This window comes from Leucoraja erinacea, chromosome 3 (assembly GCF_028641065.1).
Source record: "Leucoraja erinacea ecotype New England chromosome 3, Leri_hhj_1, whole genome shotgun sequence".
NCBI classification, from domain to species: domain Eukaryota; kingdom Metazoa; phylum Chordata; class Chondrichthyes; order Rajiformes; family Rajidae; genus Leucoraja; species Leucoraja erinaceus.
In genome coordinates this window covers 61,666,971-61,693,882 of record NC_073379.1, presented here as the reverse complement: position 1 = coordinate 61,693,882, position 26,912 = coordinate 61,666,971, and the positions used below count along the sequence as shown (strand labels likewise).

The window sequence follows — 26,912 nt, the reverse complement described above, 5'->3', positions numbered from 1 at the left end:
CCTTCTCTTTGTTTACAAAGCCCTTAACGGGCTTGCCCCCACCTACATCAAAAATCTGCTTACCCACCCTACCACCTCCAGGTCCCTCTGGTCGGCCTACTTGGGGCTACTGATCATCCCATGGTCTAGGCATAAGCTCAGGGGCGACTGCGATTTTGCGGTTGCAGCACCTAGACTATGGAACAGTATCACTCTTCCCACCTTTAGACTTAAAACTTATTTCTACTCTGAGGGAGCGCTATATATATGTATTTATGTATGTATTGTTGATCTATGTACCACTGTTTGTAGCACATGAGTACCTGCACTAATGTAAAGCACTTTGGTCAACAACAGTTGTTTTTAAATGTGCTATAGAAACAAAATTGACTTGACTTGACTTAATGTAACATTTTTGTCCTCTGGTTCTTGATTGCCCCACTTTGGGTAGAAAAAAATCAGTGCAATTACTCCATCTATTCCTCGCATGATTTTACACATCTCTAAAAGATCACTTCTCATCCTCCTACATCAAGGAATAAAGTCCTAACCTGCAGAACCACATCCTATAGCTCAGCCCCCGGCAACCACCTCAGAATTTTCTCAGCACCCTTTCATAGAAACATAGAAAATAGGTGTAGTAGGCCTTTCGGCCCTTCGAGCCAGCACCACCATTCAATATGATCATGGCTGATCATCTAAAATCAGTATCCCATTTCCGCTTTTCCCCCATATTCTCTTGAATCCTTGATTTTCTCATCTCAGTCCTAAATGGCCTACCCCTTATTCTTAAACTGTGAATCCTGGTTCTGGACTCCCCCAACATCGGGAACATTTTTCCTGCGTCTAGCCTGTCCAATCCTTTGAAAATTTTATATGTTTATGTAATCTCCTATCGTTCTTCTAAATTCCAGTGAAAACAAGCCCAGACGACCCATTCTTTCATCCACTGTCAGTCCCGCCAACTTGGTGAACCTTTACTCTGCACTCCATCAATAGCGATAATGTCCCTCCTCAAATTAGGAGACCAAAATTGCACACAATACTCTAGGAGCAGTCTCACCAGGGCCCTGTACAAATGCAGTAGGACTCCTTGCTCCTAAACTTAAATCTTCTCGCAATGAAGGCCAACATACCATTAGCTTTCTTCACTGACTGCTGTACCTGCATGCTTACTTTCAGTGACTGATGTACAACACACCCAGGTCTCGTTGCACCTCCTAGTCTGACACCATTTAGATAATAATCTGCCTTCATGTTCTTTCCAGCTTAACACAATTTTTCCTATAACAGGGTGACCAAAACTCAATACAATGTTCCAAATGTAACCTCACCAATGTCTTGCTCAACTGGAACATAACCCCCTAACTTCTAAACTTATTTCTCTAATGAGGACAATGTACCGAAAGCCTTTTTGACTACCCTACCCTATATGCCACTTTCAAGGAATGATTTACCTGCACTCCTAGATCCCTCTGCTCTGCAACACTACACTGAGCCCTGTCATTCACTGTGTAGGTTCTACACTGGTTCGACTTCTCAAAATGCAACACCTTACACTTCTCTGTATTAAACTCCATTAATTATTCCTCAGCCCAACTGCCGAACCAATTAAGATCCTGCGGTAATTTCTGCCAACTATCTTCGCTATCTACAAAGCCACCCACATTTGTCTCATCTGCAAAATTACTAATCATGCCTTGCACGTTCTCATCCATATCATTGCTATAGATTCCTGGGCGTGCATATCTCTGAAGATCTCTCCTGGTCTGAGAACACTGATGCAATTATAAGGAAAGCACATCAGCGCCTCTACTTACTGAGAAGATTAGGAGAGATCGGTAAGTCAAGGAGAACTCTCTCGAACTTCTACAGGTGCACAGTAGAGAGCATGCTGACCGGTTACATCGTGGCTTGGTTCGGCAACTTGAGCGCCCAGGAGCGGAAAAGACTGCAAAAAGTTGTAAACACTGCCCAGTCCATCATCGGCTCTGACCTCCCCTACCATCGAGGGGATCTATTGCAGTCGCTGCCTCAAAAAGACTGTCAGCATCATCAAGGCTCCACACCATCCTGGCCACTCACTCATCTCCTCGCTGCCTTCTTGTAGAAGGTATAGGAGCCCAAAATCTGCAACGTCCAGGTTCAGGAATAGCTACTTCCCCACAACCATCAGGCAATTAAACTCAACTCAAACAAAACTCTGAACATTAATAGCCCATTGCACTTTATCTGCTTATTTATGTGTGTATATATATTCAATGGTATATGGTCACACTAATCTGTTCTGTATTTATTTATGCCTACTATATTCTGTTATGCTAAAGCAAAGCAAGAATTTAATTGTCCTATCTGGGACACATGACAATAAACTCTCTTGAATCTTGAGATGTCAAAGCAATGGACCTAGTACCGAACCCTGAGGCACACCACTAGTCACAGTCCTCCAGTCTGAAAAACAACTTTACACCATCACCCTCTGCTTCCTTCCATGAAGCCAATTGTCCATTCAATCGCATGCAAACTAACCTTCTGGAGAAGCCTACCATGCAAAAATTTGTCAAATGACTTGCTGAAAACGATATTTAAACAATGTCTACAGCTCTACCCTCATCAACCTTTTTGGTTACATCTTCAAATATCTCCCACATACAAAACTGTGCTGACTATCAACCCCTATCTATCTACAGTGGCTTGCAAACGTTTTCATACCCCTTGAACTTTTCCACATTTTGTCATGTTACAACCATAAACGTAAATGTATTTTATTGGGATTTTATGTGATAGACCAACACAAAGTGGTGCATAATTGTGAAGTGGAAAGTACAAATAAAAAACTGAACTTGTTTTACAAATTAAAAACTGAGTGTGGCGTGCAATAGTACCCACCCCACCCGAGTCAATACTTTGTAAAACCACCTTTCGCTGCAATTACAGCTGCAAGTCTTTTGGGGGTATGTCTCTACCAGCTTTGCACATCTAGAGACTGAAATTTTTGCCCATTCTTCTTTGCAAAATAGCTCCTCAGTCAGATTGGATGGAGAGTATCTGTGAACAGCAATTTTCAAGTCTTGCCAGAGATTCTCAATTGGATTTAGGTCTGGACTTTGACTGGGCCATTCTAACACAGGAATATGCTTTGATCTAAACCATTCCATTGGAGCTCTGGCTGTATGTTTAGGGTCGTTGTCCTGCTGGAAGGTGAACCTCCGCCCCAGTCTCAAGTCTTTTGCAGACTCTAACAGGTTTTCTTCCAAGATTGCCCTGTATTGGCTCCATCCATCTTCCCATCAACTCTGACCAGCTTCCCTGTCCCTGCTGAAGAAAAGCATCCCCACAGCATGATGCTGCCACCACCATTTTTCACAGTGGGGATGGTGTGTTCAGGGTGATGCGCAGTGTTAGTTTTCCACCACACATAGCATTTTGCATTTAGGCCAAAAACTTCAATTTTGGTCTCATCTGACCAGAGCACCTTCCTCCACATGTTTGCTGTGTCCCCCACATGCCTTGTGGCAAACTGCAAACGGGACTTCTTATGGCTTTTTTTCAACAATGTCTTTCTTCTTGCCACTCTTCCATAAAGGCCCAATTTGTGGAGTGCACGACTAATAGTTGTCCTGTAGACAGATTCTCCCACCTGAGCTGTGGATCTCTGCAGCTCCTCCAGAGTTACCATGGGCCTCTTGGCTGCTTCTCTGATCAATGCTCTCCTTGCCCGGCCTGTCAGTTTAGGTGGACGGCCATGTCTTGGTAGGTTTGCAGTTGTGCCATACTCTTTCCATTTTCGGATGATGGATTGAACAGTGCTCCGTGAGACGTTCAAAGTTTGGGATATTTTTTTATAACCTAACCCTGCTTTAAACTTCTCCATAACTTTATCCCTGATCTGTCTGGTGTGTTCCTGTTCATGATGTTGTTTGTTCACTAATGTTCTCTAACAAACCTCTGAGGCCTTTACAGAACAGCTATATTTATACTGAGATTAGATTACACACAAGTGGACTCTATTTACTAATTAGGTGACTTCTGAAGGCAATTGGTTGCACTGGATTTTATTTAGGGGTATCAGAGTAAAGGGGGCTGAATACATTTGCACGCCACACTTTTCAGTTTTTTATATGTAAAAAAATTTGAAAACCATGTATCATTTTCCTTCCACTTCACAGTTATGCACCACTTTGTGTTGGTCTATCATAAAATCCCAATAAAATACATTTACGTTTGTGGTTGTAACGTGACAAAATGTGGAAAAGTTCAAGGGGATGAATACTTTTGCAAGCCACTGTAAATGCATGTATATCTTATCCTTCAGCATTTTCTCTAGTAAATGTCCAACCAGAGATGTTACGCTCACCGGCCTATAGTTTCCAGGCTTTTCCTTGCAGCCCTTCTTAAATAGAGGCACAACATTTGCCACCCTCCAGTCTTCTGGTACTTTGCCTGGATTTAATGATGACTTGTAAATCTCAGCCAGGGTTCCTGCAATGTCCTCTCTAGCTTCAGAGACTGTCCATGGATATATCTGATCAGGCCCCAGGAGATATGTCAACCTTCATATGCGTTAGGACCATCAGCACCTCCATGATCATAATTCTGACTGCTCTGAAGACATTTTCTTTGGCTGCCCCAAGTTTTTCCTTTAATGTACGTAAAATCTCTTGGTATTATCTTGGTACTATCTTTAATATTATCTGCCAGAACCATCTCCTGCCCCGTTTTAACCTTCTAATGTCCTTATTCAGGGTGTTTGTCACTTCCCGAAACTCCTTCAATTATCCACTTGATCCCAGCTACCTTTCCCTGCCCCTTGCCTCCTTCTTATTCTTCACCGAGGCTCAATTTCTCGTCTTCCAAGCTTCTTTATACCGACCTGCCTTGCCCTTCAGGAACATGCATGCTCTGAACACTAATCTGCACACTTTTAATAAACTTCCCACTTACTGGACATTCCTATTCCTGCAAACAACAAGCTCCAATCAACTCGAGCGAGTTATTGTCCAATACCTGCAAAGTTAGACCTGCCGAATTTTAACTCACGGGCCCGCCCAGTCTTTATCCATAACTATCTTAAACCTAATAGAACAGTGGCCAAATGGCTCATCCAAAAACACTTCATCCACTTACTCCTCCCAATTTCCTAAGATTATACCAAACATCGCATTTTCTTGTGTCGGGCCCACTATATATTGCCTGAGCAAACTTTACTGAAGACATTTGACAAAGTCCTACTTGTCTAAATCTTTTGCACTATGACCCACCCCAGTCAATATTGGGGATGTTAAAATCCTCATCTATGACAACATTATTAGTCCTGCAGCTACCTGCAGTCTCCTGGCATATTTACTCTTCTAATTCCCGTTGACTATTTGGGGGCCTGTAGTACACTCCAAACAAGGTGATCATCCGCTTCTTATTTCTCAGCTCTACCCATTTCACCTCACTGGATGAAATGTCATCTCCGATGCCAGTCCTGCCTCTCTTTTAGCCTGGTTTCCGTAATGGCTAAAACATCCCAACTGCACGCAGCTATCTACACCCTGTTCATTTGCCTTACCCATCAGCCTCTCACATTAATGTAGTTTCAATACAAATCTCTCTCCAAGGAACTACAATGTTTGCTATGAAACCCAGACATAAGATCGTAGGTTAACAACTACTAAAATAACCACACACTTTGAAAGGTTCTTTGTCATAAATTTCAGCCGCACGCATGTTGTTTTGAACCTTTCGATACTCTGACACACTGCGGTCATTACTGATAGCTAGAAAATGCATTGAGTTATAGAAATTAGTTACCAGAAATTCGAACAAGCTTAATTTGTTCTTACCTTGTTTGCACTATATCTTGGTAAGCAAACATCTGGATAAAAGAATTAAATAAAAATGAGAAGCACATAAAAGATAATATACATTCCTAATTGGTCATTGAACTGTGCCTGAAAAAATACTGAGTTTTGGCAGTATAGAAACATACAAAATATATCCAGAACCTTTCCAGTTTTCTGATTTCTATTTGATAAAATGTCAAATAAGCTATTCTCTTTTGTATTGTTAAAAGCCCAGCATACTTACTGGGAAATAATTTCTGTCTCGCTATTTTACTTATTAATGTTTCCTAATTTCATTGGTGTGAAATGCAAATTATTAATGCCGTTATTAACTTCTGCCAATATGAAGTCTGGTCATTATTAGCTGAATTTGAGTTCTGCTATTGTTATACTAAGGAGACTTACAAAAAAAAAGACAGATGGGCAGACAAAAAGTAGGAGATTGGATAGGTGTGGTATGAATTGTGAAGCCAGAGGAGGGAATATAGGCGAAAGAGGATGTGAGGAGAGAGAGAAATTTATGTGAACCCAGTTGTGGTACAGGGAAGAGAGGGGGGGAAATGGTAGGGAATGAAAGGGGGTGGGGGGAGGGGGGGAGGGATTTGTAGGTTAGTTACTGAGATTGACATTGCAAAATGCAGGCTATGGACTCCCAGCATATTCAATAGGCTGTGCTAATTTCCCTAATTATTTACATCATATCAACGTGTTGTTTGGCACAATCAATTTTTGCAGGATTTCCATTGCCCACTTTTTTTCCAATCCTATTAGTTATTCTGAGAACTTTTTGGATATTTATTAAGGAACTACTGGAGAGTAGGGTTTAAATATCAGTTAAATACAATTCAAACATTCAGAGGGCATTGATGTGAATATGGGAATATATGGTCTGATAGACAATAGACAACAGGTGCAGGAGTAGGCCATTAGGCCCTTCGAGCCAGCACCGCCATTCAATATGATCATGGCTGATCATCCCCAATCAGTACCCCGTTCCTACCTTCTCCCCATATCCCCTGATTTTAAGAGCCCCATCTATCTTGAAAGCATCCAGAGAACCTGCCTCCACCACCCTCTGAGGTAGAGAAGTCGACAGACTCACCACTCTCTGTGAGAAAAAGTGTTTCCTCGTCTCCGTTCTAAATGGCTTACACATTATTCTTAAACTGTGGGCCCTGGTCTGGTCTCCCCCAACATCGGGAACATGTTTCCTGCCTCTAGCGTGTCCAAGCCCTTAACAATCTTATATGTTTCAATGAGATCCCCTCTCATCCTTCTAAACTCCAGAGTGTACAAGCCCAGCTGCTCCACTCTCTCAGCATATGACAGTCCCGCCATCCCGGGAATTAACCTTGTAAACCTACGTTGCACTCCCTCAATAGCAAGAACGTCCTTCCTCAAATTAGGGGACCAAAACTGCACACAATACTCCAGGTGTGGTCTCACTAGGTCTCTGTACAACTGCAGAAGGACCTCTTTGCTCCTATATTCGATTCCTCTTGTTATAAAGGCCAACATGCCATTCACTTTCTTCACTGCCTGCTGTACCTGCATGCTTACATTCATAGACTGATGTACAAGGACCCCCAGATTCCATTGTACTTCCCCTTTTCCCAACTTGACGTCATTTAGATAGTAATCAGCCTTCCTGTTTTTGCTACCAAAGTGGATAATCTCGCATTTATCCGCATTAAACGTCATCTGCCATGCCTCTGCCCACTCCCCCAACCTGTCCAAGTCACCCTGCATTCTCATAGCATCCTCCTCACAGTTCACACTGCCACCCAGCTTTGTGTCATCTGCAAATTTGCTAATGTTACTTTGAATCCCTTCATCCAAATCATTGATGTATATTGTAAATAGCTGCGGTCCCAGCACCGAGCCTTGCGGTACCCCACTAGTCACTGCCTGCCATTCTGAAAGGGACCTGTTAATCCCTACTCTGTCAGTCAACCACTTCTCTATCAATGTCAGCACTCTACCCCCAGTATCATGTGTCCTAATTTTGCCCACTAATCTCCTATGTGGGACCTTATCAAATGCTTTCTGAAAGTCCAGGTACACTACATCCACTGGCTCTCCCTTGTCCATTTTCCTAGTTACATCTTCAAAAAATTCCAGAAGATTAGTCAAGCATGATTTCCACTTCGTAAATTCATGCTTGAAATATTTCCATGACATGAGGACTAAGAAATGTGAGGAAATAAACATTTTTTTCCTGAGATTGAAATAATCAATCATGCAAATAATAAAATACAGGCTATGAATTTTGTAATCAAACAAGGCACCGGGATTGGATGCAGTGGACATCGGCCGTGGAAAACAAGTATGGAGGGAATTAAACAGAGTAGCTGTTGTCCTAGTGTATTATGTAAGTGAAAGATAACAACCATCTACATCACAAATGCATTTAATGCATATTGTTGTGTAATTAAGAGTGCAATGTTCTGGCCCAGAAATTCTATTGCAAAGGGCAATGACTGAAATGCACATCAATAACATCTTACCTCGATTGCATCTAGCTGGACTTGCAGTTCTTGGTCTGGCTCTTGGGCTTTTATCAAGTGGGAGGCTTGAGAGTGGAGAAGTATACTTCTCTGACTTCCTTCTGTCACACTAATACAAACAAAATATGTTTTGCTTTTGCTATTATAAAGTTGTTTAAAATGTTACTCATTCTATCCTCAGCTGAACTCTCACTGACCAAGAGCTGAGCTTCAAAACCTACCTCTAAACCATCTTTCAAGTTTTCCTTGCAAATAGTACTTGAAATCCTCAGAATCATTGATTCCTTGTTTCAATGCTCTACTCCAAATCTCTTTAAACATGTTTGAGAAACCCACCATTATTCAATATTCCTCAATTAACACAACGATATTCACTTCAAAAATACTTACAGTTTCGATCATAAAAGGTCGCCTGGATATAGATTCTGACTTTTGTGGTGGAGGGTGCTGCGTATCATCTCGACAAAGTTCAAGTAAACACCTCCTACAGTAAGGAGAAAGGGATCTTGACCTGCTCAGTGTTAGTGGCTTCTTGGGTTCCTTATCAGACCTCCTTTCAGTGCATGATCTTCCTATCAGGTTAAATGATTTGGCACATCTTGGTCTTCTAATTTGATTCTCTTTTCTTCCATTTTCTGACTGATAAAACAAATGAAGTTTGACAAAATGGATGCCATAGCTTTATGATATGGTCTTTTTTTAATGTTTTACCTTTTAGGTTTCAATGGAAGCAGTGGAAATGTTTCTCATATACAAAAGCAAGTACAGACCATTCCCACACTATAGTAATTTGGGTAACTGAAACCCACCCTTCCAAAATTCACAAATCTCTATTCATAAATTTGAGATATACAATAAAATTCACTTATGGAATTCATAATGAAAATTGTTATCAATTTTCATTTTTAGTCACTCAATAATATGGGGTCAATAAGATTTGGATATGTCATCACAGCATTCATTGAGTTGGCAGTCACATCCGTCCCTTCTGTGCTGCGTTCACTTCAGCACGAGGACATATGAACAGAGGTCTCAGAGGGGCGGCACGCTGGTGCAACGGTAGAGTTGCTGCCTTACAGCATCAGAGACCTGGGTTTGATCCTGACTTTGGGTGCTTGTCTGCATGGCGTTTGTACGTTCTCCCTGTGACCTGCATGGGTTTTCACTCATTTCCTCCCACACTCCAAAGATGTACAGGGTTGAAGGCTAATTAGCTTGGTAAATTGTCCCTAGTGTGCGTAGGATGGTGTTGGCGTATGAGGATTGTTGGTCGGCGCAACCTGTGCCCGTGCTGTATCTCTAAAACTAAACTAAAAAAAGTACAGCCATGAGTTGCTCTTCATCTGTGAGTCATTTTCTCTGACATGATGTATTGTGGGGAGCTGTAGTAGCCATGCCCAGCTCTTGCACCAGCACCTTAAATTAATCCCTTGGCCTTTACTCCACTTCCATGAACCCATTAATTCATTAACTCCTTCTACATTGCCTTTAGAAACATAGAAACATAGAAAATAGGTGCAGGAGTAGGCCATTCGGCCCTTCGAGCCTGCACCGCCATTCGATATGATTATGGTTGATCATCCCTCAGTATCCCATCCCTGCCTTCTCTCCATATCCCCTGATCCCTTTAGCCACAAGGGCCACATCTAACTCCCTCTTAAATATAGCCAATGAACTGGCCTTCTGTGGCAGAGAATTCCACAGATTCACCACTCTCTGTGTAAAAAATGATTTTCTCATCTCGGTCCTAAAAAACTTCCCTCCCTCTTATCCTTAAACTGCGACCCCTAGTTCTGGACTTCCCCAACATCGGGAATAATCTTCCTGTATCTAGCCTGTCCAACCCCTTTCACCCATGAATGCAATCCTGAAGTCCCTCCCCTTTCCCTGACATTCCCTCTTCTTAAAAACTTTGCTAATCTGTGAACCCTGTGCGTCAGACAAAATGCTTTGCAGATAAAAAGTGCAGCAGTGCTGCATCCTGAGATGTTTTTTCACATGTTCTCGGACTGGAGAGAACACGGCAAACGAGGGACATGGCAATGACTGCCAACCCAATTGACAAAGTGATTTAATGTAAAATCTTATTGCTGCACATTATGAGACTAAAAATAAAACGTAACAAATTATTTTGTTTCTTTCACACAAACCTTGTCTATCGCTTGAGACAGCAATTAAATAATGGCAGTCAGTCACTTAGTCCTCAGCAATAAAATGACTTAATGACAGGGAACATCCAGTATCTGTGCATTTTCACATACAATGGGATTCAAAGGGAAAAGGATATATATCACAGAAAATTGCAATGCAAATATGTTTCTAGTAACGTAACCTAACCTCTGAGTAACGTAGGGGCCACCTGGATTTAGAGCCAGAGTGAAACAGCGTAGAACCAGGCCCTTCAGCCCAATTTGCCCACACCGGCCAATATGTCACAGCTACACTAGTCCCACCTGTCTGCGTTTAGCCCCTATTCCTCCAAAGCTGTCCTATCCATGTCCCTGGTTAACTCATCCCTTCCCACCCAAACCACCCCCTTGCAAGGTACTCTCCCCTCCAACCGCAGGAGATGCAAAACATGTCCTTAGACCTCCCCCTCGACTCCGTCCAGGGTACCCGTCAATTTTTTCATGTGAGGCAGAGGTTCACGTACCTCCTCCAACCTCATCTACTGTATCTGCTGTTCCAGGCGTGAACTGAAATATATCAGTGAAACCAAGCGCAGGCTGGGCAATCGTTTCGCTGAACACCTTCGCTCAGTCCTGAACCTACCCGATTCCCCCGGTTGCTAAACACTTTAACTTTCCCCTCCCATTCCCACACTGACCTTTCTGTCCTGGGCCTCCTCCATTGTCAGAGTAAGACCCAGTGCAAATTGGAGGAACAATACCTCATATTTGGGCAGCTTACACCTCAGCGGTATTAATATTGACTTTTCTAACTTCGTAACCCTTACCTTCCTTCTCTCTCCATCGCTCCCCCTTCCCGGTTCTCTGACTAGTCTCACTGTCCTTGTTTACATTTTATCTTTGTTTGCTTTGTTGTTATTTCTCCTAGCTAATAATGATCTACTCTACATTTTCCTTGATCTCATCCCCTTTGTCTCGTTTTCACACCATACACTTCTTTATCTCTGTATCGTCCTCTCCCCTGACTCAGTCTGAAGGGTCTCAACCTGAAACATCACCCATTCCTTCTATCCAGAGATGCTGCCTGGCCCGCTGAGTAACTCCAGCATTTTGTGTCTATCTTCCGTTTAAACCCGCATCTGCTGTACTTTACCACATGTACCTGTCTAACTGTTTCTTAAATATTGGGATAGTCCCTGCCTCAACCAACTCCTCTGGTAGCTTGTTCCATACACCCACCACCCTTTACATGTAAAAGGTATCCCTCAGATTGACAATATCTTTCCTGTAGCATGGTGCCCAGAATTGAACACAATGCTCTAAATGCGGCCTCACCAATATCTTATACCACAATCTGACAAGTTTTCAGGAACAATAAAGTTATATTTCATTGCACTGATAATTTGATTGTTTTTAATGCCACAAATAAACAAAGGCATTGTGGATACTACAAATCATGTGGATCACATGAAATTTAATAAATTATTTTCAATTTAAACTTTTTATTAAATCACAAATGGTTATAAAGCTTTAATTATAAATACAGTTTGTATAATGGATGGTCTAAAAACAATGAAGCACATACATGACTTACCAGGCATAAACTAGAGGAAATTCTCTTTGTAGATCTAGGAGAAAACTCTGTGATTGTTGTTGTTGTAGAAAATTCCAATTTTGGTGAAATTAACTGCAATATCGATTGAAATGTTGAATTAGTAGTAAAATATACTGAACTGTTATTTAAAGTGTTTTGATGTCTAAATAGTAAAAGTAATTTCTACAACAGGTGGGGAGCCAAAAGAATGCATATCAGAAGCATTGTACAAAACTTTGACAAATTTCAGATCAAATTGTTTTAGAGTCATGGGCAGAAGTCACTTGTCAGGATTGAAATGCAAGAAAACCTCCAGATAGAGTCATGAAAACTGGCTCTTTGGTCCAACGTCCATGCCGACTATATTGATACGTCTGGGTTAGTCCTAGTTGCCTATATTTGTTTTTAGTTTTTAAAGAAACATAGACCAAGGGGGCCCAGTTGGGTCTCGTCCTATCAATGCTCGGATTTGCGGGGGGGGGAAGGCTTGCAGCATCACACACGCACTAACCGCCCCACACACACAGGGGGGGGTGGGAGGGGGGGGGGGTGAGAGAGGGAAGGAGGGGGGGAGAGAGTGGGGAGTGGAGAGAGTGGGGAGTGGAGAGAGATGGGGAGAGAGACCACGACCAAAGGCATTGTGACGTCATCAGCTGGCCAGAGGCTATTTTGGGGGAAAAAAACGTCAGTTTGGTGGTCAATTTTAGTAAAAAATCTCAGGAAATAATTAACCAAATTCACAGATTAAAGGATTTTTGAAATCACGAGTCAAATCTCTACCGGAATATGTAAAAATGTCACCGTTTCGGCGTCGGGTTTTCGAGATGTGAATCAAATACACACACACACACACACACACACACACACTCTTTTAAAAGTAGAGAGAGAGGGGGAGAGGAGGAGGAGGGGGGAGGAGAGGAGGGGGAGTAGGGGGGTAGAGGGGGTTTTCGCTGCGTAGGATATGTGAATCAAAAAAACACACACACACACTCTCGTTTAAAAGTATACTCTGACCCAAGGGGGGGGGGGGCAGGCCCGTTGGGTCTACTGGCCCCAACTCGTGTGGTTGCGGGGGTTGGGGGGGGGGGGGGGGGGGGGGGGAAGGCCTGTGGCAGATGAAAAACACACGCACTAACCGCCCAACACACACCAGGGGGGGTGGACTGGGGTAAAAATGAGTTTCTGCGTTGGGGGGAGAGAGTGGGGGAGTGGAGAGAGTGGGGAGTGAAGAGAGGGGGGAGACCCGTTGGGGAGAGAGGGGAGGGGGAGGGGAGAGAGACGGAGGGGAAGAGAGAGGAGGGGAGAGGGGGAGAGAGAGGAGGGGAAGAGAGGAGGAGGGAGAAGAGAGAGGAGGGGAGTGGAGAGAGAGAGGAGGGGAGAGAGTGGGAGAGAGAGGAGGGGAGAGAGAGAGTGGGAGAGGGGAGAGAGTGAGGGAGAGAGAGAGTGGGAGAGGGGAGAGAGAGAGAGAGAGAGAGAGAGAGGAGGGGAGGGAGAGAGAGGGGAGGGAGAGAGAGAGAGAGAGGAGGGGAGAGAGAGAGGGGAGAGAGAGGGAGAGGGGAGAGAGAGGGGGAGAGAGAGGGGGAGAGAGAGGAGGGGAGAGAGGGAGGGGGGTAGGGGGGGTAGGGGGGTAGAGGGGCGTGACTTCACCCGCTGCGTAGACCGCAAGGAGATAGATCTTCATAAGCAAGCTGAAAAGCTTGTAAACATCGGAGAACGTCAGTGACCTCGTGATCTTCAGAACTTGCTCGTTCTTTCTGCACCTTTTGGAGAACGGGAGGGCACTGGGGGTAGGGTGGCGGCGTAACTCGTGGAAAACAGTGCGCCTGCGTGTTGACAACAGTTGCTTTAATCCAGAGCTGGGAGGGGTGGGGGGGGGGGGGGGGGGGGGGGGTCAGGCTCAGGTGAACAAATTTAGTGAAAAAACACGATTCCAAAGGCAAATCTTGTGACGTCATCAGCGTCGGGTCGAGATGTGAAAAATCAGGCCAAGTGCAGAGCCCTTTGGGTCTGCTCCCCCAACGTGTGGGGTTGCGGGGGGGGGGGCGTGGCATGCGGCGTCACACACACAAACTACTCCGATATTATATTAATATTATTAATTTGCTCCTTTTCCCCCATAACCGCCCTATGCACTGACGCATAGCCCCCAACTCGCAGGCGCGTCTAGAGAGGAGGGGGGGGGTAGAGAGTGAGAGCAGAGAGAGAATGGGGAGAGAAAGAGAGAAAGGGGCAGATACAGAAGGGCAAGAAACAGAGGGGGGAGGGGGTGGAGGGGAGGAGGAGAGGGATGGAGGAGGAGAGGGAGGGTGGAGGAGAGGGAGGGTGGGTGGAGGGGGGAGGGGGGGGTGGGGGAGAGGTTGAGAGAGAGATGGGAGGAGAGAAAGAGGGGAGGAGAGAGAGGGGGGGAGAGGAGGAGATGGAGAGGGAGAGGGAGGAGAGAGGGGGGCTGAAAGGGGGGGAGGGAAGGAGGGAGAGGGGGGAAGGGAGGGGGAGAGGTGGGGGAAGGGAGAGGAATGGAGTGGGAAGTGGAGGGAGGGGGGGGGGTGGAGGGAAGGGGGTACGGGAAGGGTGGAAGGGAGGAGGGAGGGCAGGAGGGAGATGAGGTAGGGGAGAGAGAGGAAGAAGAGTGGGGAGGGAGGAGGAGGGGGATGGGTAGGGGAGAGAAGGTGAAGATTGGGGAGGGGAGGGGGAGAGGGGAGAGAGAGGGAATAATAAGAGTGGTGAGGGAGGGGGGGGGGCATGGGAGAAGGGGAGGGGTGGGGCTAGTCCATCTATTCCCCACTCCCTATCACCCCACTCCTCTCCAAATATTCCTACACTCTCCCTCCTCACCTCCACCATTCCCCCCTCTCCATCAATCCCCCCATCCCCCCTCTTCACCTCCCCAGGATATCGCCTTTCCTCTTGTTCTGCAGAACTTGCTCGTTCACAGAGAGGAACACAGAACAGGAAGGAGTCAGAGAACCAAATGCCAGACGTCAAATGATTGAACCCGGCTCTCAGGCACTGTGAGACAGTGGCTCCACCAGTTGCAATTCATTTCAGTAATGGTCTGTTTATTCATCCAGTGAGGAACAGGGCATTGAGTACAGGAGTGTTGGTGCCAAGGTGAAATGTAGCAGAAATATCCAAATTGTATGCACATTACATAGTTAAATGGATTGATGGATATAACTGAAAGACAGTTTAAGCCTAGTCCAGGTACACCTGTACAAATTCAAATATATTGTCAAGAGTTAACTTCATCAGGAGCTTATCATTTGAAACAATCATAAACAAGAAATCAGTCAAATGAAAATGTCTTACGAAAACTGTTGAACATCGGCGCATCAGCACTTCTCTGTCAACACCTGGGTATGAAGGAGTTAACTTCGGTTCAGGGAATAAGAAGTTTCTTGTATTATCTTCATAGCTTGCTAATGTTTCATTCACTAGAGCCAGAAAATGAAAATTTGCAAGTTTACATCTGTGGACTATTGCCAATGATTGTTCAAATGGTTTTAATGAAAGAAAATAAATATCATCATCATTGTCTTCAGGTGTAAATCACGACTAATTTGGGTTAGCAATGCTTTATTGCATGGCTGCATTGAGGTGCAAAGTGGAATTCATGTTTAAGTACAGCAGCAGGACTATATGAAAGGAGGAAGCTCAAATCATCAATTCTCCAAACTGCAGTAGCTTGTCCAATTGATCCTTAATGCTGCAAGATGAAATTGATGAATACTACATCCATTTCAGACGACAAATCCATATTTGACTCAGAAATACAATAATAAACCTGAATTACTACTTTGGCAGCTGACATATTTCATCAGATTAAACAGGAAAAAATGTAGCTTTAGAATGATGCACCCATTAGACAATAGACAATAGACAATAGGTGCAGGAGTAGGCCATTGGAGCCAGCACCGCCATTCAATGTGATCATGGCTGATCATCGCCAATCAGTACCCCGTTCCTGCTTTCTCCCCATATCTCCTGACTCCGCTATTTTTAAGAGCCCTATCTAGCTCTCTCTTGAAAGCATCCAGAGAACCTGCTTCCACCGCCCTCTGCGGCAGAGAATTCCACAGACCCACCACTCTCTGTGAGAAAAAGTGTTTCCTCGTCTCCATTCTAAATGGCATACTGCTTAAACCCGTCTCACGGTGCGAGCTGACCCACGAGGTACCCCGAGTTTAAAACAAATTTAACCCCGAGTTTACTCCCTCCCACTGGTACAGAACATTTGCATTTTTCAGCCTGAAATTGTGCAATATGGTGCATACTGTAGAGAGTCTTGTAACTTACACTTGAATGCAATATATATGCTTTAAATTGGATTGGAGCATTTTTGAAAGGGGGGAGGCTGTGTGATCACTGAACACTGGCCTTGGGGGTACCCGGTGAGGGAGTGGAGCAACCGAGTGGGGAGAGGGTGTGGAAGAAGGGGGTCCCCCCTCCCAGGTTAGGAACATTTTGAAATTTGATGTATTAAAATCATGTTTTAGTGCACTGTAGGAGTATGATTTCATGTTCTAAATATACTTTCCATTTGTTTCCACTTACAGCCCCGGGGGGGGAGTGGGAGGGGAGAGGTTAATTCATAATTATTGTTACCAGCAGAACGGAGGAGCAAACCTCCAAAGACGTACAGGTTTGTGGGTTCATTGACTTCTGTAAATTGCCACTAGTGTGTGGGATACAAAAGTGGGATAAACGAGAAATTGGGTACGGGTGATCGATGGTTGGCATGGACTCGGGGGCCAAAGATCCTGTTCCCATGCTGTAAATTCTCAACAATTACATAATGTGGGAGCAAATCCCTGCGGTAGAGAGCAATCAAGTGGAGTGTTTCAGTTAAAGGGAGGCCTCGCAAATAGAGGAAGACTGTAGGGGAAAAAATACTCTGAGAGGCGAGGGGGTGGCCAATGTCCCTGTGAATCAGATACATCGCCAACTTTGTGTCCTGCCTGTAGACCAGGGATTCTGTCACAATCTCCGTGAGCGTCAAGAATGGCACCCGCTCTGAGAGATTTACATGGTTTGGTTATGGGGAGTCATAGAGTGTTACAGCACGGAAAACGCCCCCTTGGTCCAACTTGTTCATGCCAAGCTAGGTCCTTCCTGGAGGGCTTGGGTTGCAAGAAGGTGGATAGGTTTGAGTTTTTTTTTTTCATTGCAGTGCAGGAGGCTGAGGGATGACCTTGTCTCACATTTGGCCTCTATCCCTCTAAACCTCTCATATCCACCAGGTTTCTGCAGAGTCTACCGTACAGCAAGGCTTGTGTTCCATTCAATATTTCCGCCACCATCTCCCACTACCCTGGTGCTGTTGTCTTGAAACACAAAAGTGCTGCACTAATGTAAATGAGACATTACACACGTGTAACTTTCTAACAGTCTTTAATAATGATACAGAGTTAAACGATACATGAGTAGTCACTGACTCCAGTCTGCTACTGTACTGCGCAGAAGGAGAAGCAGGCGTTATTATAAATGATACCCAAGGCGGGGTTAGTAGTGCGGAGGTAGCTATATGATTGGTTGCATGCATAAACCATCTACATCCTTCCCCTTAGATGATTAAACATGGAGGATAACCATGGCAACAAAATTAAACAAAATCACCATACTGAACAGGCGGCTTGCTGACACGGCCCGAGCGCATATGGACCAACCCTTCTCACCAGAAAGACCAGAGGACGTCGGCAAACCCGGAGGCGACGAAGCCGCAGGGGAACGGCAGGGGGGACAAACGTGCAGGAGGGGTGGAAAAAATGGTTAGCACTAGGCGTCCCACGCGGACGTGAACAAAACATGCGAGAGGTCCGGGGCATGCAGGGGCCGGTAACGGGAACAGCAGTGGACGGCTGGAACCGCAAGCAGGTGCTGGCGACTCCTGCGGTAAACAGTCCCTTCAAAGTCCACAAGGAACGAACGAGGCGCGTCGGCAACGCCAACCACGGTGGCCAGAAGGGAATATCCACTAGCAGTCTGAAGACGAATTGCCTGTCCAGGCAGCAGAGGCTTGAGTGGTTTGCACGATCTATCATGTGACCGTCGTTGGATGTCGTGCTTTTCCTGAATGCGCGTCTGGACGGATGCAGGCTCCAGCACTCGAGGTAGCAGCTGGTGTTGAGCAATCGGAATTGGTGGTCTCGTCGTTCATGACATCAGCCGCTAGGCATGTGAACCCAGGGTTGCGTCCCATAAAATGTTCCTCAGGTTCAGGAGGTCAAGGTAAAAGTCGGAATTCGCAGGGCGCGCTTGCTCCATTAGCAGTTTGGCACTCCGGACAACCCGCTCAGCAAGCCCGTTACTGTGCGGGTACTCAGGGCTGCTCGTGAAGTGGAGGAAGTTCCATTTGTTGGCAAAGAGCTTGAACTCTTGGCTGGTAAACTGCCTGCCGTTGTCGGTCTGCATACGGGCAGGTGAGCCGAAAGTGGAAAAGTGTTTCCTCAGCTTGCGGATGACCATCTCGGACGTGAGGGAGGTCAGAAGGTCAACCTCGAACCAGTTCGAGTACGAGTCAGCCAGGACAAGGTAGTGTTTACCGCGCCACTCGAAAATGTCAGCGGCCACCGAGGTCTAGGCCAGGGCTGGCGCGGGTTGTTGCAAAAGGGGCTGCCTTTACTGGTGGGGCGCAGGTAGAGCAAGACAAGACACTGTCCCGAATGTGCTTAGCCATTCCAGGCCAGTAGAATTGGCACTGTGCGTGGGCGATCGTGGCATCAACACCCGGGTGCCCGCTGTGGGCCACGCTGTAGCAGTTGTCATACAGGGAGGAGGGCATCACGACCTTGTGGCCCTTAACAATAACGCCGTCTTGGATGACCAGTTCGTCGCGAACCAGGAAAAAAGGCTGTGTCTCTGCAGGTGCGCTGGCGCTTGCTCGGCCAACCCCCTTTTATCACTGAAGAAAGCCGCTGCAGAGCGGGGTCGGCTAAGATAGTTCACCACACCCAGGAAACGCTGCAGTATGCTCGGCTAGGCACCGAAGCTGCTTAGTGGGGACAAAGTCAACGCCGAGCACCAGAAGGTCCTCCCGTTTGTAGGAGTGGCGATCACAGGAAGCGCGAGGGGCGCGAGAGAGAGTGTCAGCAACGTGCATTTCAGTACCCTTTTTATAAACAAAGGTGAAGTCGAAACGCTGGAGCTGCATCATCATACGTTGCAGCATGGCAGGTGCGACATGGATCGGCTTGTTCAGGATAGTCACCAATGGTGGTCAGTCTCAACCGTGAGAGTTCCCGAAAATGAAGTCTTTGAACTTAGAGCAGGCGAAAACAATGGCAAGCAGCTCCTTTTCGATCTGTGCGTAGCGTTGTTCGGTGTCGGTCATAGTACGGGAGGCATAGGAGACAGGGAGCAGGGAGTAATCGGCGGAGGACTGTAGGCAGGCTGCACCGAGCCCGAATTGCGAGGCTTCGCAGGTGACAGTGATGGGGCGCTACAGGTCGAAAAACGTCAGAGTAGGAGTGCTGATCAGCTTAGACTTTAAAGTATCAAAAGCCTGCTGGTGCTGCAGGAACCAGGACCAGGCGGTGTCTTTTCTAGCCAGTTGTCGCAGGGACGAGCTCAGTTCGCTGAGGTTGGGTATAAATTTCCCAAGATAGTTCACCATACCCAGGAAACGCTGCAGGCCGAGCACATCGGTGGGGCATCTCAGTGATGGCGGCAGCCTTCAAAGGATCGGGCTTGAGTCCGGCAGGAGTGAATACATGGCCAACGTAGGTGACCTCGGAGACCCGGAACCTGCACTTCTTGGGGTTAAGCTTGAGGTTGATCTGTCGTGCCCGCTCCAGGACACAGCGTAGGTTCTGGTCGTGCTCCACCACGTTTTTTCCGTAGACCAGGATGTCATCAACAATGATAGCGCACGGCAGACCAGCGAACAGCTGTTCCATGGTCCTTTGGAACATCTCGCTGGCAGAGTTGATGCCAAATGGCATTCGCAAGAACTTGAATCTGCCGAACGGTGTTGAAAACGTGGTCAGATTTGATGACCCCTTGTCCAGCGGTATCTGCCAAAACGAGCTCTTAGTGTCGAGGACAGAGAAGACGGTGGCCTGTCTGACCTGAGCTGCAACATCCTCAAATGTCCTCATGGGGTAGTGAGGGCGCCCGATGGCAAGGTTCAAGTCTTTAGGGTTGATGCACACACGGATTACATTCTTGTCCTTTTTTAACGTGGCAACCATGGTGGACATCCACTCGGTGGGCTCGCTGACCGCTTCTAGCACCCCCATGGTGACCATGTCGTTTAACATGGATTCGACTTTGTGAGACACTCTGTGCAGTGCACGAATTACAGGTGACACCTTTGGATCAGTAGTAATTTTGTAGGTAATAAGCAGCTTGCCCAGTTCGTCATTAAACAGGTCGGGGTATTCCTTTATCGGGTCCACCGATATCATCACCTTGTGGACCGTTCTGTCGAACGACACCAGTCCCAGATCCTGGCATGCCTGGTTGCCCAACAGAGTCACACAGTCAGAGTTCAAAACATAAAAGGTCAAGGCACGCGTTGTTTTTTTCAGCACACAAGTGAAAGCACTTTACCCAGCAGTCTTAGCACCTCACCCCCGTAAGCATGCAGAGTGGAGTGGTCTGCAATCAGGAGCTCATTATTCCTTATCTTCTTGAAAAGGCTTATTGACATTACATTCACCTTTGCCCCCGTGTCGAGCTTAGCGTGAAAATCAGAATTGTTGACAGTTATCAGAACAGTTGGACCGGGTAGCAGGCCAGGTGCATGGAGGAGTGAGTACACACTTGCCTCCCCTTGTGAATTAATTGGATCGGCAACGTGGGCAGCATCGAGCAGGGACGGAGAATCATACCTGTTATCAACTTGCATCAGCATGTTTAGGTTAGGTCTGGAAGCTTGTGGAACTTTCCCACGAGAACGGCAGGCAGCAGAGAAATGGTTTAACTTCTTGCAATAGTTGCAGATTTTACCGTAGGCAGGACATGGCGACTGCCTGTGGTGCATATAGTTGCAGTTCGGGCATTTAGGGGGCTCACCGCCAGATGCGGGGCTAGCCCGTGGCACAAATTTTGTATTATCCGTTCGAGGTCGCGGTCTATTGAACCCAGTCAGATTGATAGATTTAGTGTCCGAATCACGCTGACTGTCTGGCGGGTCGATGACCTCAGCCATTCTGCAGGCATGCATGGCTTCATTTAAGGTCAGAATGGGTTTGTGGAGGAGCTCTGATCTCAGTTTCTGATCGAGCATCCCTGTCACCAAAATGTCTCTAGTTAGCTGGTCTGTCATCGCTTCGAACCGGCACCTCTGAGCTAGGTAACGTAAATCAGCGATGAAGCACTCAACAGGCTCATCGGGCAACTGCTTGCGAGTAAAAAAATTGCGCCCTTTCTAAAATACAATTAGAGGGCAGGTCACAAATCTCCCTGAATTTGCGCATCAGGACACCTGGGTCGTCGGCTGTTTCTTTGGGTATCAGTACCTGATCGTCGGCACCCAGGACCGCTGGGGCATAAGTTTTCGCTCTTCTCATGGCGTTGGCGCCAGGAAGGTTGAGAAGAAGAGAGGCTTTGACTTCATCGGGCTCGTTCCGATGTGCGATATTCATGTAGTGGCGGTAGTCCAGTTCGAAAGAAGCCCAGCGCTCCGCGATGTCCGAATCGAAGATGAGCTGAGCAGGCTTTCGGCAAGAGGAAGCCATCGTCAAAATGAAAATAACAAACTTAGCAAAAGAAATAAAAACCGGTAGACAGGAGACGCGAGTTGTCTCTAGCTGACACCATGTAAATGAGACATTACATACGTGTAACTTTCTAATAGTCTTTAATAAGGATACAGAGTTAAACGATACATGAGTAGTCACTGACTCCAGTCTGCTACTGTACTGCGCAGAAGGAGAAGCAGGCGTTATTATAAATGATACCTAAGGCGGGGTTAGTAGTGCTGAGGTAGCTATATGATTGGTTGCATGCATAAACCATCTACAACTAACATCTGTGGAGAACATGTTTCGGATCGCCACTCTGTATTTGGCTGCTGGGTTAATTTTGATTTTAGATTGCAAAGGATCACTTGTTGTTTTCCAAATGACGTGCAATCTGTATTTATTGCGTCTTTGGAATATCCAAAGTCTCCACTTTTCCATTTCAGAACATTTATTGATCACGCATTAAACAATGGTCTGAAGAAGGGTCTCGACCCGAAGCATCACATGTTCCTTTTCTCCAGAGATGCTGTCTGATCCGCCGAGTTACTCCAATTTCTTGTATCTATCTTCGGTTTAAACCAGTATCTGCAATTCCTTCCTACACATAAAAAATAACGTGGCGGCAGGAGAAGAAGCCACTATTTCGGAAATCCCAGGAAAGTGTACAATAATATTTTGCTCCGCAGCCGAACTGGTTGAAGGAAGATTGCCGAAAACATATTACTCAGATAAATTAGGGAGGTTGACAACATATTAAAATGTATCTCCGGTTAAACCCGTTTTTCTTACTGGGCAGCCACTGAAAAAATGAGGAAGCAGCTTAAAATGAACTGTTGTTCAAAAGTAAATCGAGATAAGATTATTGATTCAGCTTCACTCAATAAAACGCCGCCCGCACTTTTTATGCATTAGCTCTGTTTTGGAGTATTTTATGTGTTAGTACACGGACATTTTTTTGTAACTTAATCTAATGATCTTGGTGGTTACACTGACTGTATGCAACCTGTCAACATTGTTCTCCCAGCTCTTCAACAAAACCACATCATAACGCGTTGCCCTCAGAGGACCAGTCACCATGTACGAATCTTTGTAGCCTTTTACAACAGCCTCCAGACATGGAGTGAAAAAAAAAAATCTCTTCTTACGAAAAAAAATACCTCAATCACTTTGAAATGTGTTGGAAGGAACAGCAGATGCTGGTTTAAACCGAAGACGGACACATAAAACTGGAGCAGCTAACAATAAGTGGCCTGTTCCCTTTATCATCATTACTTTTGTGCATACCTTTCATTCTACATCTCTCGTTTTCCTTTCCCCAACTCAAAGCCGCAGGATGGAGAGGTCTTCTTTAACACTGTTGCTTATTAAATACTCCAGGTGTGGTCGCACTAGGGCACTGTACAACTGCAGAAGGACCTCTTTGCTCTTATACTGAACTCTCCTCGCCGCGAGTTCTTAAAACCAACACAGAATTACTCCCTGGAATAATTCTTGCTTCTGGTTTCCTGGTTCTCAAAAAATATTCTAAATGGAATTCAAACTGGAGGTGGTGGAGGGTCTATCACCAAACTCCAAACTCTGAACAATAACAGCCTATTGCATTTTATCTGTTTATTTATTGTGTATATATAAACACAATAAATAAACAGATAAAATGTAATAGGCTGTATATGGTCTATGGTATATAAACACACTGAACTTTTATCTCCTGTTCTGTATTATGTGTACATATTATGTTGTGCTGCGGCAAGCAAGAATTTCATTGACCTATCTGGGACACGACAATAAAACTCTCTCGACTCTTGACTTGGACTTAAGCAAAAACGGGTTCTTGTGGAAAAAAAGAGCTACCTTAAATTTAGTTGCGTCTGTTTGGTTAACTATGGTAGGGTGAAGACTATTCCATGCTTTAATTGTGTGGGGGAACTCCATGGAGCAGCCAGCAACTCTGGAGAGAAGAAATTGGGTGACGTTTCGGGTAGAGACCCTTCTTTAGACTGCCTCTGGTTTTAGTGTTTTTAGTTTAATTTAAACATAGAGTGTGGAAACAGGCCCTTCAGCCTACCGATCACCCGTACACTAGGTCTATCCCTCACATTAGCGACACAAGTCAAGAGTCAAGAGTGTTTTATTCTGGCGTCCCAGTTAGAACAATGAAATCCTTACTTGCAGTAGCACAACAGAATATGTAAACATAGCGTGCGCACGCACACACACACAATTTCCCTCCTGGGATGAATAAAGTTATATCGTATAGTATTGTGTGTGTAGGAAGGAACTGAAGAAGGGTTTCGGCCCGAATCATTACCTATTTCCTTCGTCCCATAGATGCTGCTGCACCCGCTGAGTTTCTCCAGCATTTTTGTGTACCTTCGATTTTCCAGCATCTGCAGTTCCTTCTTGAACAAGGAACTGCAGATGCTGGTTTAAACTGAAGATAGACACAAAAAGCTTGAGTAACTCACCAGGTCAGGCAGAATCTCTGGACAAAAGGAAAATATTACGTTTTGGGTTAGGTCTGAAATAGGTTCCTGCACACCTTTGGAATGTGGAAGGAAACAAGAGCACCCGGAGAAAACCCATGCGATCAAAGGGAAAAGGAGCAAACACTATATAGTGTTAGGCTGGTTGCTGAACACAAGCCTTTAGTGAGAAGGATGCGGACAAGTATTTCACAGTGTTTGAACGGGTGGCTTGGTCCTTGAAGTGGCCTAGGGACGTGTGGACCTTGCTATTGCAGTGTGTCCTTGTGGGTAAAGCACGGGAGGTGTACTCGTCTTTGTCTGTTGAAAGCTGTCTGGACTATGAGTGTGTGAAGTCTACAGTATTAAGGGCTTATGAATTAGATCCAGAGGCGTACCGGCAGAAGTTCCGGTGCTTTAGGAAGTTTGATAGTCAGACTTATGTGGAGTTTGCTAGGGAGAAGGAGGCACTTTTTGACATGTGGTGCGCTTCTCAAGGAGTGAAGGATTTTGAGCTACTGCGTGCCTTGATGATTATGGAAGACTAAGAACTGTCTCCCTGAAGGGTTGCTATTTACCTTAATGAGCAGAAGGTGAATGAGGTGTTGGCAGATGAGTATGTATTGACTCGTAAATCTGATTTTACTTCGGAGTCACGTGTCATATCGCTACACGCATTGCAACGAGTCACACAGGGGGGAACGACGTTCCCCAGCGGGAGAATTTGAAAGTCGGGAACAGCAGGTAAGAGACTCTGTGTTCCTTTTTTCTACTTACCTTTTAGGAGGCTGCGGAAAGCTGGCGGGGGAGACCCGTGGAGTGCGAGCAGCCGGCAGCAGCAACGGCACCAGTTTCCCTGGAGGGGGAAAAACCTGTGCCCGACTTTGCTCCCGCACCGGCAAAATTCACTTCTCGGCTGGGCGGGAAGCAAAGCAAAGAGGTCCCTATGCCAGTCTCAAGCGAGACTGGCTTGGGGAGCAGTCGCTAGTGGCCAGCGCCGAGGCTGCAGGACAGTGAGCAGGGACCAGCGCTGTAAGTACCCGGGGTACACAGCAGGGCTGGAAACGCTCAGCGAGTGCAGCGGCACTAACGGAGCTAAGGAACTGGACGTCCGGGCCGAAAACCTTCTTCAAAAGGTAAGCACCGGGGTTGGTCCAAGGGGTCCATAGGAACAGCCGGGTTTTACCGGCTGCGGATCTGCCGCGAAGGACCAGGCCCGTGAACACCGGGGTCGGTCCGAGCGGCTCGAACCCGACACGCAGGGAACGACGTTCACCAGCGGGAGAATGAAAAGTCGGGAACAGCAGGTAAGAGACCCTGCGTTTCCTTCCACTTACCCTTTAGGTGCAGACATGGACCGGGTCCATGTAAGCTGCAGAATGCCGGCGGGAGAACCGCGGAGTGCAGGCAGCCGGCAGGAGAGCAGTAACGGCAGCTGGCAGCGGCAGCCGCAGGAGCAGCAGCGGCAGGAGCGGCAGCGGCAGGAGCAACATGGGCACATCGATTCCCGGAGAGGGAAAACACCTGTGCCCAACTTCGCTCCAGCACGATGAGAAAATTCATTTCTCGGCAGCAGCACTACCGGCCAGCGCCGAGGCCAAGGACTTTGCAGTGCAGTTGACTGGCTGCAATCTACCGCAAGGGACCAGTAATGTGAGTACCAGGGTCGGTCCCAGCGGGTTTTTTAGTTACAGAAATCGCTTTTCGGCCTTTTGGCTAAGATCAAGTGTAGTATCTGTTCTTATCAGTTTAATATCTGATACGTCCCTTATCTAGGGACCATATATTAAATAAAAACTATAGTAGCTGTTATTATCAGTTTTAATATCTTATATGTCCCTTATCTAAGGACCATATAAGTAGGAGTGCCCAGAATTGAGGGCATTAGAGTGGGGTTGACCGGCTGCAACGACCGCAAGGGACCAGTACCGTCAGTACGGGGGTCGGTCCCAGGGGTCTGAGATAAAGGAGCAGCCAGGAGCGCTGAGAGCGTTGGAGCCGGGTTAAAGGAATAGATGGAATCAGCTGTGCCAGTTATCCTCCACACCGGCCATATCCACTCCACGGAAGGAAGGACAAAGCTGGAGAAGGAGGACCGTGGAACAGCGGGCAGCCAGCAGCAGCCAGCGGCACTTGGATCAACCGTAGTGGGATCAGCTGTGCCCGATGTCGGCCCCGCACCGGCCAGATCCATGCGGCCGAGCGGTAAGGCTAGACACAAATCAAACAAGGTAGTGGACTCAGAAGGGTCCGACTTTGCATAAAACCGCCGGCAACCAGCGCCCGAGAGGGCTGGAGCGGGAAGAAGCGGTGTATGGAGCCTTGCTCCAACGTGATAAACCCACAGCAGTACCTCTTTGAGGGCTGCACAATGCTTCTACCCCATCAGAGGGGAGCACTGTGGGTCAGTTCTGGGTTGACTTGCAAGAGGGGTCCGCAGAACAAAAGACAAGTGGGCAGCAGTTAAGCCCCACATGGGTACCCCGTGCGGGACCCTAGAGATCTCTAACTCTAAAAAAGAGTAGGCAGGACCCTGATGGGCCAGAGCCTGGTAAAACAGCATCCCATGATCCTAACACAGCAGGGACTCTGCTGGACATGGTGGTTGATTACTTTAACCAAGTCAAGCATGGGTAGACTTGGATCCAGGATGGCAATAGTATTACTATATGTCTGGCCACAAACGCCAACAAGAAATATTTATAGACACTGGCCAGACATCTGCCA

At 46.3% G+C, this 26,912-nt stretch overlaps 1 protein-coding gene and 1 pseudogene across 4 annotated transcripts in view; one reads left to right on the top strand and one right to left on the bottom strand.

Annotated features, from left to right (window-relative positions):
• Positions 1-26,912, bottom strand: part of LOC129695648 (spermatogenesis-associated protein 6-like) — an 83,698-nt gene that overhangs the window by 27,566 nt on the left and 29,220 nt on the right. For all 4 annotated transcript variants that reach the window (XM_055632795.1, XM_055632794.1, XM_055632796.1 and 1 more), the window contains exons 6-10: positions 15,347-15,471; positions 12,041-12,133; positions 8,708-8,956; positions 8,318-8,426; positions 5,811-5,842 (exon numbers count right to left, since the gene is read on the bottom strand). In XM_055632795.1, coding sequence (XP_055488770.1) covers positions 5,811-5,842; positions 8,318-8,426; positions 8,708-8,956; positions 12,041-12,133; positions 15,347-15,471 — 608 coding nt within the window. The remainder of the gene's footprint in view (positions 1-5,810; positions 5,843-8,317; positions 8,427-8,707; positions 8,957-12,040; positions 12,134-15,346; positions 15,472-26,912) is intronic.
• On the top strand, positions 25,882-26,049 carry LOC129695940 (U2 spliceosomal RNA; annotated as a pseudogene).